Source organism: Opisthocomus hoazin, chromosome 20 (assembly GCF_030867145.1).
Source record: "Opisthocomus hoazin isolate bOpiHoa1 chromosome 20, bOpiHoa1.hap1, whole genome shotgun sequence".
Classification (NCBI taxonomy): domain Eukaryota; kingdom Metazoa; phylum Chordata; class Aves; order Opisthocomiformes; family Opisthocomidae; genus Opisthocomus; species Opisthocomus hoazin.
This window is the reverse complement of record NC_134433.1, coordinates 9,717,428-9,731,193: the sequence shown is the minus strand read 5'-3', so window position 1 is coordinate 9,731,193 and position 13,766 is coordinate 9,717,428. Positions and strand designations below refer to the sequence as shown.

At 42.2% G+C, this 13,766-nt stretch overlaps 1 protein-coding gene across 4 annotated transcripts in view; it reads right to left on the bottom strand.

Annotated features, from left to right (window-relative positions):
• CUX1 (cut like homeobox 1) overlaps positions 1-13,766 on the bottom strand; it is a 283,847-nt gene that overhangs the window by 77,213 nt on the left and 192,868 nt on the right. For all 4 annotated transcript variants that reach the window (XM_075439947.1, XM_075439944.1, XM_075439945.1 and 1 more), the window contains exons 11-13: positions 11,573-11,761; positions 5,798-5,856; positions 909-957 (exon numbers count right to left, since the gene is read on the bottom strand). In XM_075439947.1, coding sequence (XP_075296062.1) covers positions 909-957; positions 5,798-5,856; positions 11,573-11,761 — 297 coding nt within the window. The remainder of the gene's footprint in view (positions 1-908; positions 958-5,797; positions 5,857-11,572; positions 11,762-13,766) is intronic.

The window sequence follows — 13,766 nt, the reverse complement described above, 5'->3', positions numbered from 1 at the left end:
CACGCCTGCATTTGCAGCAATCACTCCGTGCTCCTACACAAGCCATCGGAGAGATTTGCTGTTTAGGTTTCATTGTAAATCATTCATCAATTTGCATTATTTGGAAATGTGTAACGGAACATTTTCTTAATCCCACTTATTACAAAATCGGCATCGGCAAGCTTTCAATTTAAAAGTTGTAGACTTCTTTAATCTGATTAAAATAGGAGTTAAGATCATATTATTTCTTCTAGGTCAACTGAACCAAGTTAAGTATTTCTTTGAAATGCTGCATTTCAGTATAAACAATTTCTTCAAAAATAAAAGCAGCCACAGAAACTTGCCATTTACCTTCCACTAAATATCTAACCCTCGATCATTTAAAAACATATTGAAAATTAATGCCAGTATATTGATGCTCAGTCCAGATATCAGCAGCAGGAATTCAATTCATAACCTTTAAACTTAAGTAAGTTTAATCTGCTGGAATAGCAAAGCTTTTTCCTGCTTTCTCAGTACTCAAAGGTTTGTTTTCTTTTGCGAACACTATTTTCAAGGCTAACAAAGACTTAAACACGCTGAAATCCTTGCTCAGCGTACTGTCAGTACAAGGAACATGCAAATCTCGGCGTAGCTGTGCACTGACTGCAGTAGCTTTAAAAGACTCAACTTTCACAACATGATGGTTCTCCACCCCAGCGCAGCTGAAACGTCATTCTTTGTCCTTGACCACTTCACATCAATTAATAGGCAAAAAATGTTCAGTTCAGCTTTCTACAGAAGAAAACGCTAGGAAAATAATGATCAACCCACATGTCTCAACATCAACAAGAAATTCTCCATGCCACCACCAATGAATTGCCAGACAAAATTTTTGTTAATTAACTGAACTGCTGAAGTAATTAGGGAAACAAAAGTAGGTTCAGTACCTGCGCACCAGAGCTTTCAGATGGTGCAAACTCCATGGATTTCAATATACTGTGGAAGGCAGAAAAAAAATTATTTTCTATTTCTTCTTTTCATAACAACTGCACTAATGTGCATTAACATTATCATTTCCCACTCTCCAGCAACACTACAAGTGATAACAACTTCCCTTGCAGTAACACAGCCTCATAATGAATATAGAGTAACTATTCCAACTCGTTATTGGATGAGAAAATTTTCTCGAGCGTCATCTAAATCATTCCATATGCAATCCCACCAGGCCAGTTTAAAGCGTAAATTTAAAGGTTAATAAGGATATAACATTTTAAGCTGTCAGAAGCGATATAAATTTATCTGTGAAGCTTGAAGGGAATGAAAAAGTTGTAGCAAAGCAACCAAACAGGGGATCACCACCACAGTTACAGTACTTTCCATAATATACACCAGCTCGCATATCAAGGAAAATATGCACAAATAATCTTCCCAACCAAGCCACTACAGGCTAAAAGGCGGTTTTTCATTTTAATAACCTCCTAGTTCTGTGGCAAAGGGAAGCCACAATGGCACAATATTTCTTAGGAAATACGAAAGATCCAAATATTTATAAGTACATTAAGTGAAGAATCTGATAGTCTCATTGTCAATATTTTACATAAATACTGAGCAGTCAAAGGACGTCTCCCTTCCAAGCCTTTCAGTTAGAGTCGTATCGTCTGGCGGATGAGAATCTTACAGGAATATGAACTTATTACTATGCTTTGTCTTATAAATTTTTTTAAATAGGCCTGCTGCAGGCAGGACGCTGAGTTTCTCAGACTGAAGCAATAAATGATTTCAGCGTCTCCTTGCACAAAGACAACATTCATTTGTTGGAGAAAAATACACACAGAGATACAGATAGTGTTTATATGGCATTTTTCATGTATAAAGCACCAGGAACACTGTGAGGCAGAAAGCTTAACCATGTATTAAATGTGGAAACTGAGTCAAAAAAAGCAAGTGGCCAGTCTTAAGATGTAGGGCCGAGTTCTGGATGCCAGCAGGAGTCAGCCAGGCACCCAGCACCCATTGACGGCCGCGGCGCACACGGCTGCCAGCTCCTCTCTACCTCTGCCCATGCGTTAATCCAGAACCAGATGCACATTAAGTGGCTCTCTGGAAAGCAGTGGCCTCAGTGACTCATTCAGGATCACAAAAAGTCATAGCAAATCCAAGGAAAAAAAAAGTCAGTCTGAGACAGAAACCTCACGTATTCTGCATCTGTGCATACAGTGTTAATTCTGACAAGCACTCCTACAAATATAATAACTAATAAAATCACAGCATTCTGGCCATCAGCTTCATCACACGGCATCCCTGGATGACACCTCTTGCCAGCAGAAATCGCTGTGGATTACAGCCATTATCCAGTGCACAAGCACATAAAGTAACGCCGATAAGACTCTGCTCTACGTGGGCACAGCAGCTCACCCACAGGCAAAAGTGCCTCTTTCCTGCTATTAATGGAGTCACGCCAGTCAAGGGGAGAAGCTGTGCATTAACGGCTCGAGGTCTTAAAGCTCCTGACATTATACAGACATCACAGGCATGTTTACTCCAGTTGTTCGTCACTGCTGAAAGCAAGCGTTCCTTGGGACACCTCTTCAGAGGCACAGCTCTGTCTAGCAGGACTCCAAGGTGCTGAGGGAGATAAATACACAGAGGTACATCTAGGGAAAAGCCCACTCACGGGCAGGTAACTGTTTTCATCCTCCCATGGATTCTGCAGGGTATGGCCTCTGAAAGGATCACAAGTAGTAACGTACGTCCTCATGACGGTCAGATGAGGAGACCCATCTGAATTTAAAAACCCCCAGTTTGTAACAGCAAATTGTCACCTGGCACACTTCCCATGGCAAATCACAGGGGTTTCTCCCATTTCAGCTCAGGTCAGCAGTGCCCTTGCCACGCAGGTCTCCCAGTAAACCCCACTTACCACACGTTGGTTTGCCACGCAGAGCAGTCCTGGAGCATACCAACTGCGTTCTTTCCAGAGGAGACTAAGCCAAAAGCAGGTGCCCACTCTCGGAGGAGCACGCGTGACATGCTCTGACCACCACTGTGCTGCCTACCAAACCAGGCTGAAACCAGTCAGAAGTGCAAGGTAAGCCTGAACTTATTTAGGGTGTACATTGGGTTCTCAGTACCAAAATTCTGGCTTTAAAGCCCTGATCCTGTTGTGCCCTCCACTTGCACAGGCTGCTCAACCAACACGCCTTGGTTCCGAGCACCTGCTGGGACCTTCAGAAAGGCTCCTGAACCTTGCAGCAGTTCCATTTTTCAGCAAACCTGGAGTAGGCATGTGTGTTGAACCCTCGGCTGGAAACTCGTGACCTCTGCTTGCTTCAAGTGGATTCTTTGCTACCTGAAATAGCCCTCTGGCAATTTCACAGGTAATTTCCTATACACTTAGAACCCAAAATATACTAAAAACCAGGTTGATGGCATCTTGAATTGCCCTTGGAGGAATATTCACTACAGCAGGTTCATTTTGTCAAAAAATGTTAAACATGTCAAAAAATACTCTTGAAATGTGTCACAAAGGAGACATTTTCTTCAGGAACATGAGGAAGCAAAATGTTTCCCCTTCGGATTCCAGGAATATCTTTGCCCATGAGATCTCGACTCAGTCTGCTGCTCAAGATCAGTTATCTGCTTTTTAAAGGAATGATCTTGTGATTTGAATCTGCACGTCCAACACGACTTGAAAGATCTTACTCTAAAGCAAAGTGTGCATTGGGACATCTCCGCTTTTTGTTCGTATGATCCCAACTGCACAGGCAGGAGGGTTAGCACTGTCGTGTTACTTGAGAGGGAACTGAAAGGACACGCAGAGATCTCAGATCTCAAAAACAGGTTTAAAAGCCATTTGGCACAAAAGCCAGTGCAGAAAGCAAGGAATCCTCCCATTCCAGATCTTGATGTGGACCCAGTTAAGTTCCCCCAAGGTCAGAAGTTGAGTGACATTCAGATCCCTCAGTCTAGAATGCCTCTAACATCCCTGGGAGGATTAAGGAAAATATATTGCTGCCGAAACAACTGAGAAGTTTATTCTCTTTCTTCCTTACTGACAAGGTCTCTTTTTTCTTGGTGCATGTGCATGTGATGAGCAGTTCATTTTGGTCAGTGTTTCAGGCCACAAAGTCAGGCACAGCAGCACTCTGCACGAGGGATACCAGATTCACAGCAACAGGATTTTCATAGTTTCACTTCAGATGAGACCGTCACTCTCAGATGATGCGCATTTCGATTTTTACGCATCTTTTAGACCAGATGGGAGCAGAGAGGGTGGCACAAACGAGCTGCTGTGACGATGCAGCACTGCGCACATCTGCAGTGCTCCCACAGAGGGTCTTAACCCCGCGCACCATCCAGCAGGACTGTGTAGGGACTCCAGGCCACCTACAAGCTGGCTGGCTGTCCCTCAGCGTCACCTGCCCAGAGAAAAAGTGGTACCCACAAATCAGGGGATGTAAAAACCGTAAGAGCCAGGAGACAGAGATTTAATTTACTGGCACCCAACAAGGGCCACTTCCAGGAGATTCTCCCATTTGTTTCACTGCAGGCTCATCTTGAAATAACAGGAACAGGTAGCAGCACCATGTGCTTACCCGCACAAAAAGAAAAAAAGAAAACGGCCTTACCCCCAGGAATACAGGGATCTAAATGAGTTTCGTATCTGAAGTAAAGGCATTAACCCAGGTAGGATTTAAAACTCATTTGCTGTTTCAGTACATTCACATTTTAGTAACTCATGTAGCAAATTGGAAGGTTGTGGCTTAATTCCCATTCACTACTTTACACGAGGGCACAAACCAGCTGAAATCTAAAGCTGCCTTTCCTAAATTCAGGAGAGAACACGGGCATTATCTACCCGTGTCACTACAGCGACGAAGCTTTTTTGAGACCGGTTAATATTCAGGTGTAATGACCAAAGAAACGGACAACTCATTTCACTTGACTGACACGATTTACCCACCTCAGGGTGTGCTGCAGCTGGCAGCGAGCCCGAACCTCAGCCTGTGGGGCTTCAATATCTTGTCACACCAGGGGCTGGGCAGTTGTTGCAAAACCAAACCTGCCTTCCATACTCTCCAGGGACGTGTCAACAAAAGCACATGACTACCAGCCTCCTCCGAACTACCTCATTAAACGAGGTAACATTTTTTCAGTCTTCTTAAAATACACACAAAAATGCCAGAATGATGAAAGAAGAGATGGAGTTTCTTGCAGTTATTTAAACCTTGACACCAAACATCTTTCCAGTCAAAAAACTTCTCTTCTGAACCTGACAGCTTATCTTGTTATAGTTTAAAATGAGGCTCTTCTAAGTCTCTTCAAACACCCCCTTCAAACAGGAAGAGGCTGTTTGTGGCTTTAGTTTAAAACCACAATATATTAGCAAAAATATACAACGAAACAAGCGCAGCACTAAAACGGTCAGCGCTGAACAGGGGTTGGCAAGGTGTTCTGGCCAAAGGCCCCGCACTAAAATCTTGGTCCACATTACATGCAGCTGTTGGCTGGGGATTTTTTGAGAGTGGTCCACCCAAAATACCACAGATTGGAAAACTTTTTACCCGTGGTGGACGACAGTTGTAGCGCCTTTTCTTCACGGACACACAGTATTATCTGCTACTGCGATACTCTGCTGCAACAAAAACGAGTACTCTCAGGTGCAGCAGTTGCACTGGTGCCGGATGCAATTCCTGCCAATATTCCTGACATCCCTGTCTTTGTCATGTTGATAGAATTCTTTTTTTGTTTCAAGAACACAGATTTGTGGCTTCATTTAACAAGCATTGTTACTACTACAGTTTGTGAAAAAGTCACACAAGCATTTAACACTTACTTTAATTCTTTCTTAACCTCTTCATAATCAGCCTGTCCTTTCAGTTTTTCTTCCAGTTGCTTTAAAAGAAAGAACATGGATTTAATTAGTTCATTTTTTTTTCCTGCAGGCTTTCAAAATCATCTTTAAATTATTCCATATATACAGCAGTGCACAAGTGAGGGTTAATGACTCATACCTAATTTACATATATTAGAAAACAAACTATAACCAATTCAACGTAAACACAATTATACCTCACTCTCCCTTTGTTTACAGAGTGCCAAGCGGCACAGGATCCTGCAGGTCCCAGTTTGGCCGTTTGCAACGTCACTGTCAGGTGTTCAATAAGGAGATCAGGGATGAAGGTATTAACATGGGGCAGCTGAAATTTTTACGAGACTGCTAACTTGAGTGAACAAGCAGGCTGCTTTGGCACATGCTTTATTCTTAATATGACGGTTCTTGATAACCGTATCTACAGGAAAAAAAGAAGACTGAAGGAGGTGTTGTTGACTGGAAAGCCTTGTAAGACTTCTACAATGCCTTATGGCGAAACAAAACAGCTGTGCCAAGCCATTTTCCAAGCATTACTTATTGCAGTAACTAATATGAGTACACACCGGAGACGAAGCATTGAGACCAACTCAGCAGGTCTTTTTGCTCAGGTCTACCCGACCTGGGACAGTCTCAATGGCTTCTCTTCAGTGTGAAGATGCCACAGACGTTGAAACAAACCTCCTAACACAATCCATAACGCAATGCCACACATTTGGACCTTACCCAAGGACCCCTGCTCCCACAACAGTGCTCATCACTACAGGATAAATGCTTCAGGAGGCCTAAAACATAGCGATACATAATTGATGCCATTATCTTGCCTGCAGAAGTCACATTAATTTCCCACTAATAATTTCTTTGCTTAGTACAGGCACACCTGATCTAAACAAAGCAAGAACAGAACTTACTGGCCTGCAACTTCCACGGACAAGTTCAGGCTAGCTCTGGTTCATTTAATTTTTGGTGTTAGAATTGGCACAGAGTCGCAAAGGTCACAGGAAACAGAAATAACACAAGGACGCACTACCCTCACAGACAGAGCATCTACTTTGAAAATGAAAGGAACGTAAGACATGAAAAATAGGACTTTTTGTCCAGGAGAGGCGGCCTTCAGTGGAGAAGCAAATTCAAGAAGATCCTACACCCACTCCTGGGCTGCTCACTGAATGCAGGAGGAAGGCAGGGAAGGGCTACTGTGAACTTGGATAATTTTAACAAACCCATTTAAAACGCAGCCCCATAAAGTTCTGCACCAACACAGTTATGGGTGCACGAACAGCAGGGCTGGGACAGACGGGCAATCAGAACTGGGAACCTCTTAACCACGCTGTCTTCCCAAGTGAGCCAGTGTGTAGGAATCACCCACCCCAAAGCGATCCGATGGGTACAAGCAGCAAACCTACACACTGGGTCATACAGCACCCACAGATTAGCGAGTCCATCGTCTGAGCCATCTTAGTAATTTAAATGAGGCTTCTTCAGATGACAACAGAGGCTTGGTTGGACTTCCAGCTATTCTGCCATCTTTCAAAGGATTTGCTATCACGCTCTTTCCAGCTTACCCACTGCTGACATTTCTGCCTTGTCACTAGTATGTATAATTAAAAAGCAGTGACAAAGTGGACATCAACACACAGCCCTCTTAAATTCCTGTTCCTGCTTTTTGATATCCACAAGCCTTAGTCACTGCTGACAAGAGGCATCTCCCGGCAGTAACACGTGGGCCCCGCTCTGGCAGCTGCCCAACAACCAGCTCGTAATGGGTCACCCCCACGGCCTGCCGCAGGAAAGCAGAAACTGTTGGTAAGCATGGAATCTGCACTTGATGGGACACTGATGAAATGAGTGGCCGGCATCTTAACAGGTCCTGTGTCCTAGCATCCTTAACCACCAGTAACCTGTGCAGCATTCGGATTGTGTGAAAAAGAAAAAAAATAACAGTCTATTTCAGCTAAAATGATTTTTTCCGCCAGGAATAAATTCAGGGCAAGTTTTAGTCATTTCTTCTGCTATACCCTGCCTTACCAAATTCCAGTTACTAAGTGGAATTATAGGAGGTACCAACTTTGCTTTATATAGCAGACACAGGGCTACTGGTGTTTTGGCCCTGCTAAAAAACCCTATACTGATGTAACTAGAAAAAATCCTAATTGATGGGACCAGGAAAATCCTACAACTACTAAAGATATTTGAGGTTTTGGTCCCAGGGCCTACGGCATCACTTCAGCTCTCCGAGCTTTAAGCTACAACACGCCACAAGTTCAAGCAGCTTCTCCAGCTACGGCGCGACGCTAAGCACAACGGAGTTGCTTTAACGAGGAATCCGGTTAGACTTTTTAATGCACCTGATCAGGCTCAGTGAGACTGGAGAGGGATCTTTAAATGAAACGCTGAGCCAGAGAGCCCTGAGTGCTGCTGAGGTGACTCAGCATCACGACTGACAGCTTCAAAACTCGATGCAGGGTATAGAAGGACCCTGCTGAACCCCACCACGTCTTCCGTCTCTCCTTGGCGATGTCACTCTGTTGGCCGCTTCTACCGGCATTTGGCTGCTCGACTGCTTCAAGCAAAGATACAACACAATTCACCCCCTCCTTAACTCTGTGACTCGTAACGTTTCTGGGTCTACAGCAGATTAGCTTTTACAGTAGGGATATCTGGCTATTTACACTGGTCCTCAGTATAAAGAGCACTGGAATAAATTTAAAACAAACAATATCCTGGATTAATATGTTACTTATGCAAGGATATGCTAAGAAAAAAACCTTTTGTAGAAACAGATCTAAACTGCAGAAAAGCTAATGATTCCCATTTTAATACAATTTATATTAGATGTAATTCTGTATGGGGATATGCTATACTCTGAAAGTATGTCTGGAAACTTTAGGTATAAAACACATGAAAAAAAAGAGCAAGAATAAAAAGACGACAGAATGAAGCTGTTTTGGACTCTCAGGTACTTGGATGCTGCTGCAGCAGTACGGCAACCAGCAATATTTTACTTTCAACTGTATAAAAAAAAAAACTTACATCCATCATTTCTAAGTACCTAATACAGAGATTGTTGCCATGGAAAATCTGCACCTAAATGTATACTTTACTAAACAATACAAACTAACAACTGGGAATGCACTGCCTGTACATAAGCAGACCATTTAGGCACTTGGCATCCTCCCAGTCAACGACTCTCTTAAAATGTATTAGTATGGTAATTGTCTCAAAGAACCCTGTAAAATGCATGGAACATGGTATAACAAAGGTTCAAGCTGTGAGACAATCTGGAGGAACGAGTATCTTGCACTAAATATCAACCTGGTTAATTCAGACAAAATGCATTCTAACGTCCTCCAACACACAGAAATGCAGGGAGCCAGAGGACAGGAGGAGTGGACTGGTGGCATTCCTGCACATCACAGCAGCAAGCACTCCATGCTAAGGAATTGCCTCGCACTTGTTGTATGAACGAATCCATACTGGAGCACGCATAGATTGGTCCCCTCTTTCCGTTTTTTTTTTTTTTTTTTTTTTTTTAAATAATCATTACTGTATTATTAACTAAAGTGTCTTAGGTAAACCAGCATGGGCTGTATAAAGGGGCTTCAAACATTTTTAAAACCCCATTAGAATAACATTGTTGTTTAGTTTAGAGTGACAAACTAAAAAGCCCGTATTTAATTAACTTAGGTTATTTGATGTTATCTCTTCGCTAACTAGCACTGTCGTATTTTAACTGTGAGGCAGGGAAGCTCTGAATCCCAGCAACACAGGGTTAACATAATTATAGTCAGAAAAGTCTTGTTACTAGGGGACATGTTTTGATTACTAGATCAGATGAAGATAAAGAAGCAATAATTTTGAAAGTATTTCTGTATTGTTTCATTAAGTCATAGAGTATTAAAGAATTCCCCCAAGATATGGTCTGAGAACATTGCTTTAATTTGTGAAACTGCAATTCGTTTTTTGTGGAGGCAACCACTACAATCTCAGTTATTTTAGAAGCAATTCCTCTGCAATCAAACATGAGATCAACACATCACCACTGAGATTTGGTTCTTTGTACAGCAGACCTCAGACACAGGTTCTCCCAGCACTTTGGGGTATAAGTATGTATTTTTAACTATTTTTATAGTGCTACAAATAAGGCTAAAGAGGGTTGAAATGACTAAAACTTTATCGACAGAGTCATTGCATAATACACTATCAACAGGAACCTAAATACAGAGCACTAGCAAGCCTATGAGAAAACGGAAGGAGATTACTGAAATGAAAATCAAAGACTGGCCCTGTCATTTCTATGATCCTATTCCCTTTGAAGTTAATGGCTAAACTAATACTGATCTCACCAGGAACATGCTTTATTCCAAGAAAATCTGTCAAGTGCAAGGACTCGAGATATTTTCTATGATGCTTTATGAAAAAAAAAAAAAAATCCCATAACATGGGTGTAGCCAGCAAAATGTGTCCCTCAAAACCTTTCTCGCTAACTAAGAGTGGTGCCCACGTGGTGACAGATGGGCAGAGACCGAAACCGCAAATTAACTCTTATCCCAGCCGAAACCAGGACAGGAACCTAACAGGTTTCCTTTGCTCTACTGAATTTTCATAAAAATTCCACCAGGCTGTCTTCAAACATGCAGAAAGCATACTGAATGCACTGCTTCGGTTTTCAGCCCCGACAGACATTTGTCCATATAAATTAATGCTACACCACAGCAAAACTAGTGACTTCTATAAAACGTCAGAATTAGAACAATTTGTAAGAGTTTCAACTGAACATTAAATCATTTCGACAGGGGAAAGCTACCCATGCCGCAGCCAGAGCTAAGTGGGTGCCATCAGCCTCCTGCTTTCAAAAAACTCTCAGACTACGAAACCTGCAAAACTATGAAGTCTTTAATGGAACAGATAAATTTATCTTGTTTACGCTTGGAAGCTCGTGGATGGTGGAACAATGAAGGAGACAGGAGTTACAGGAAACTGATTCATAACTCATGTCAGGAAACCTTTCTCCTGCTTACTGATAGATCAAAACTGGGTGGGCTAGCGCACAAAGAACGTCAAGCGGCTGAAGCACAAGGTAAAGGGGTCACTCACAAAACGGCTAGATGTTTCCACTGGCTTCAGTGCAGTGCTACTGGTACGCAAATGAGAATAGAACTGGACCACTAATTATAAATGGGAATTACTGTGCAACAAAAATACAGTTAAAAAAAAATAATCAAGTGGTTATTAAGGCTAAAACCCGTGTCTCGATTTTACTTGTGGTTATGCTCTGAATGCTATGCTTCCCTCTTCCAGTGGAGAGAACTGGAGGGGTAAATTCAAATGCAGACCATAGCACAACAAACATCCCTGGAAAATCTGCAATACCAATCACTGGAATGGGAATGAAAAGTTTTAAAACCTTTTCAGTTCAGCTATTTCACTACACATCCATAGTAAATATATGTTGGGTTCTGTTGGTGGTTTTAACCCTAAAGGTAGCCATGTTCCGCAAAAACAAATTTCAAAACAATGAGAACTAGGTAAATTAAATTTCAACAAAATTGTCATCACGTAGAATAAAATGTCACTGGAAAGATGAATAAAATGAAACTGGAATTCAATAGCATCCTGAAGAAGTCAATGGCTTTTATGGTGCCTCTCAGGACCACAGAAAACTTCTATCAGTAAAACCCAGTATTGACACATCAGTTGGAGCCTTCGAAAGCTGCTGAGCAGAGAATGGAGCCTTACTTTCAGTGTGCTGTTCTTGGCGGTCAGCTGCTGCTCCAGCTGCGAGATCTGGCTGCTGGAGTTCTCCCGCAGCTTGGTGAGGCTGCCCTGGAGTCTCTGGACATCTTCTACAAGCTGGGCGATTTCCCGCTCCTTTGCAGCCAGTTCTACTTCCAAGCTGGACCGTGTTAGCACCTCGATGGCCTGCTCCTAAATGTGAAAAAAAGTATTAGACCACACAAATAAAAAAAGGCAACAAGCTTGAAGTCAGGCCAGTTAGGAAAGGACCACGCACGGCATCAGGAGGCGTGAGAGACAGAAACCTTCTCTAAATCTGGGGCTCCTGTGATTGACTGTGTGAATCTGGAAGATGAACCATTCTGCTCCCTAGGACAGCTCTTTGGTAAAATAACGATAATGGAGAGAATAAATGTCCCTATTTCAGAAGTGTACCGGAAAGATGCAGCTGTGAAAGTCAAGGGCTTCTATTTAGATCTATTTATTATTAATAGTCCAAATGCTTTAACAACTATGAAAATCTGTGCTTACAACATACTAATCAGATAAAATATTCGGAAGTAATGGAGCAGAATTTCTTAATCAGGAACGGTAGAGTCATGTGCCTTTGGCTCTTCATATGCACACCACATGTTCCAGGCAAAACTGTCACAAATTGCCCCGGAGTGCTACTTCCAATGAATTTGCTCCTTGCATGAAAATTGTTTGCTGCTAACATTACTGCTAGCAACTAAAGCCTCTCCTCTATGGGGATGAAGATAGATGTGACAGCTGTTAAGACAAGGCCATTCTCCCCATGGTCTCCACTTTCAGAAATTCCCTTTCCTAAATCAGGATCTTTCTTCTTCCAGTTTCCCACGGCCGCGAAATCTGTCCTCAAGCCTCAAACTTCTTCACTAGACCAGCTTTCCAGCAGGACAAGAAATAAGAGAGGACAGAGGAAGAGAAGAAGGTAGGATCTATTCAGGCAAGGTAAGACAGACTAACTGTACCATCTCTTTTAAGTTTCCTTTTGTGTTAAGAGATTAACAGCTGTAACGCACGGGAGAGCTCTGCACCTCTCTTCCACGAAGAGCATAAGGAAACCCTGCAGATCTGGGGAGCACGAGGCAGCCCAATGATGAATGCATGTTCCATTAAAAAGCCTAAAATGCATCTTACAAAGGTTAATCTAACCACTGTTCCTCAGAAAACACCCGAGAACTAGGTAAGAATCCATTTACCAAGAGAGACGCAATGATTGTAAGCATTATACCAAAGATCCTACGGTAAAAGAGCCCAGAATTCAACCCACCGATGCTGTCACCCAAGCACTTTCCTTACAATTCAAGATGACATTGCAGCAGATTGAAACATACTCCATACCCTCTCTTCTGGAAAATACAGGCACAACAACCTTTTCTGTACCTTCTAAACACTTTGCTTGATTCCCCGTGATACATACCATTGTATCTCACAGAAAGCTGCACGTACGAACAGCAGTTAACAACGCTCTCCTATTACACTGAATTATACTTTTAACTCGAAAAAACCTCTAATTTGCTTGCATGAAACATCACAAGTTGTATAATCATCTGCTGCTTGTGCCTATTGAGACTAGAACGTAGAGTCTGAAATAAGATAGATAATGATCATTTTCATCCTGCGGTAGTTGTCATATTAAATATAAATGAAGTGCAGAAATACTATTAAATACAAGAAAGACCTAATGTTAAAATAATGATAAGACTAGGACACGAGATAGGAAGAGGCAGGTAATTCAGAGTTACAAGTGATATTGAAGCTTTTTATTTTTTTATTTTTCTGTTTTGCAGCCTGCTCATCTATCTTTTGACTTCTCTGAGAAAATACTGGGTCGTATTAATAGGCAACCAAACAGATCTGGAGGACTTATGGTTTGTTACTCATTCTCTGCAAATGTATTTTACAGGCAACCATGTGCTTCTCCAATATCAGTGTCAAGCACGTGAATGGCTCGCAAGAAAAAAGCAATATAAGGAGCATGATTTCTTTTGTTTGTTGAATCTGCTGCTTAGAAGTAGACTAAATTTCACTTAATTGCATATTTACATTTAAATACTCCTATTGCTCCTTTGGCAAACAAAAAATCAGAATAATCTGTCTGCTTATCTGTGCTACCTGTTAACCCAGGGCCAGCTGGAGCCCTGTACCAGCACCGGGTGCCCGCGAGGTCCGA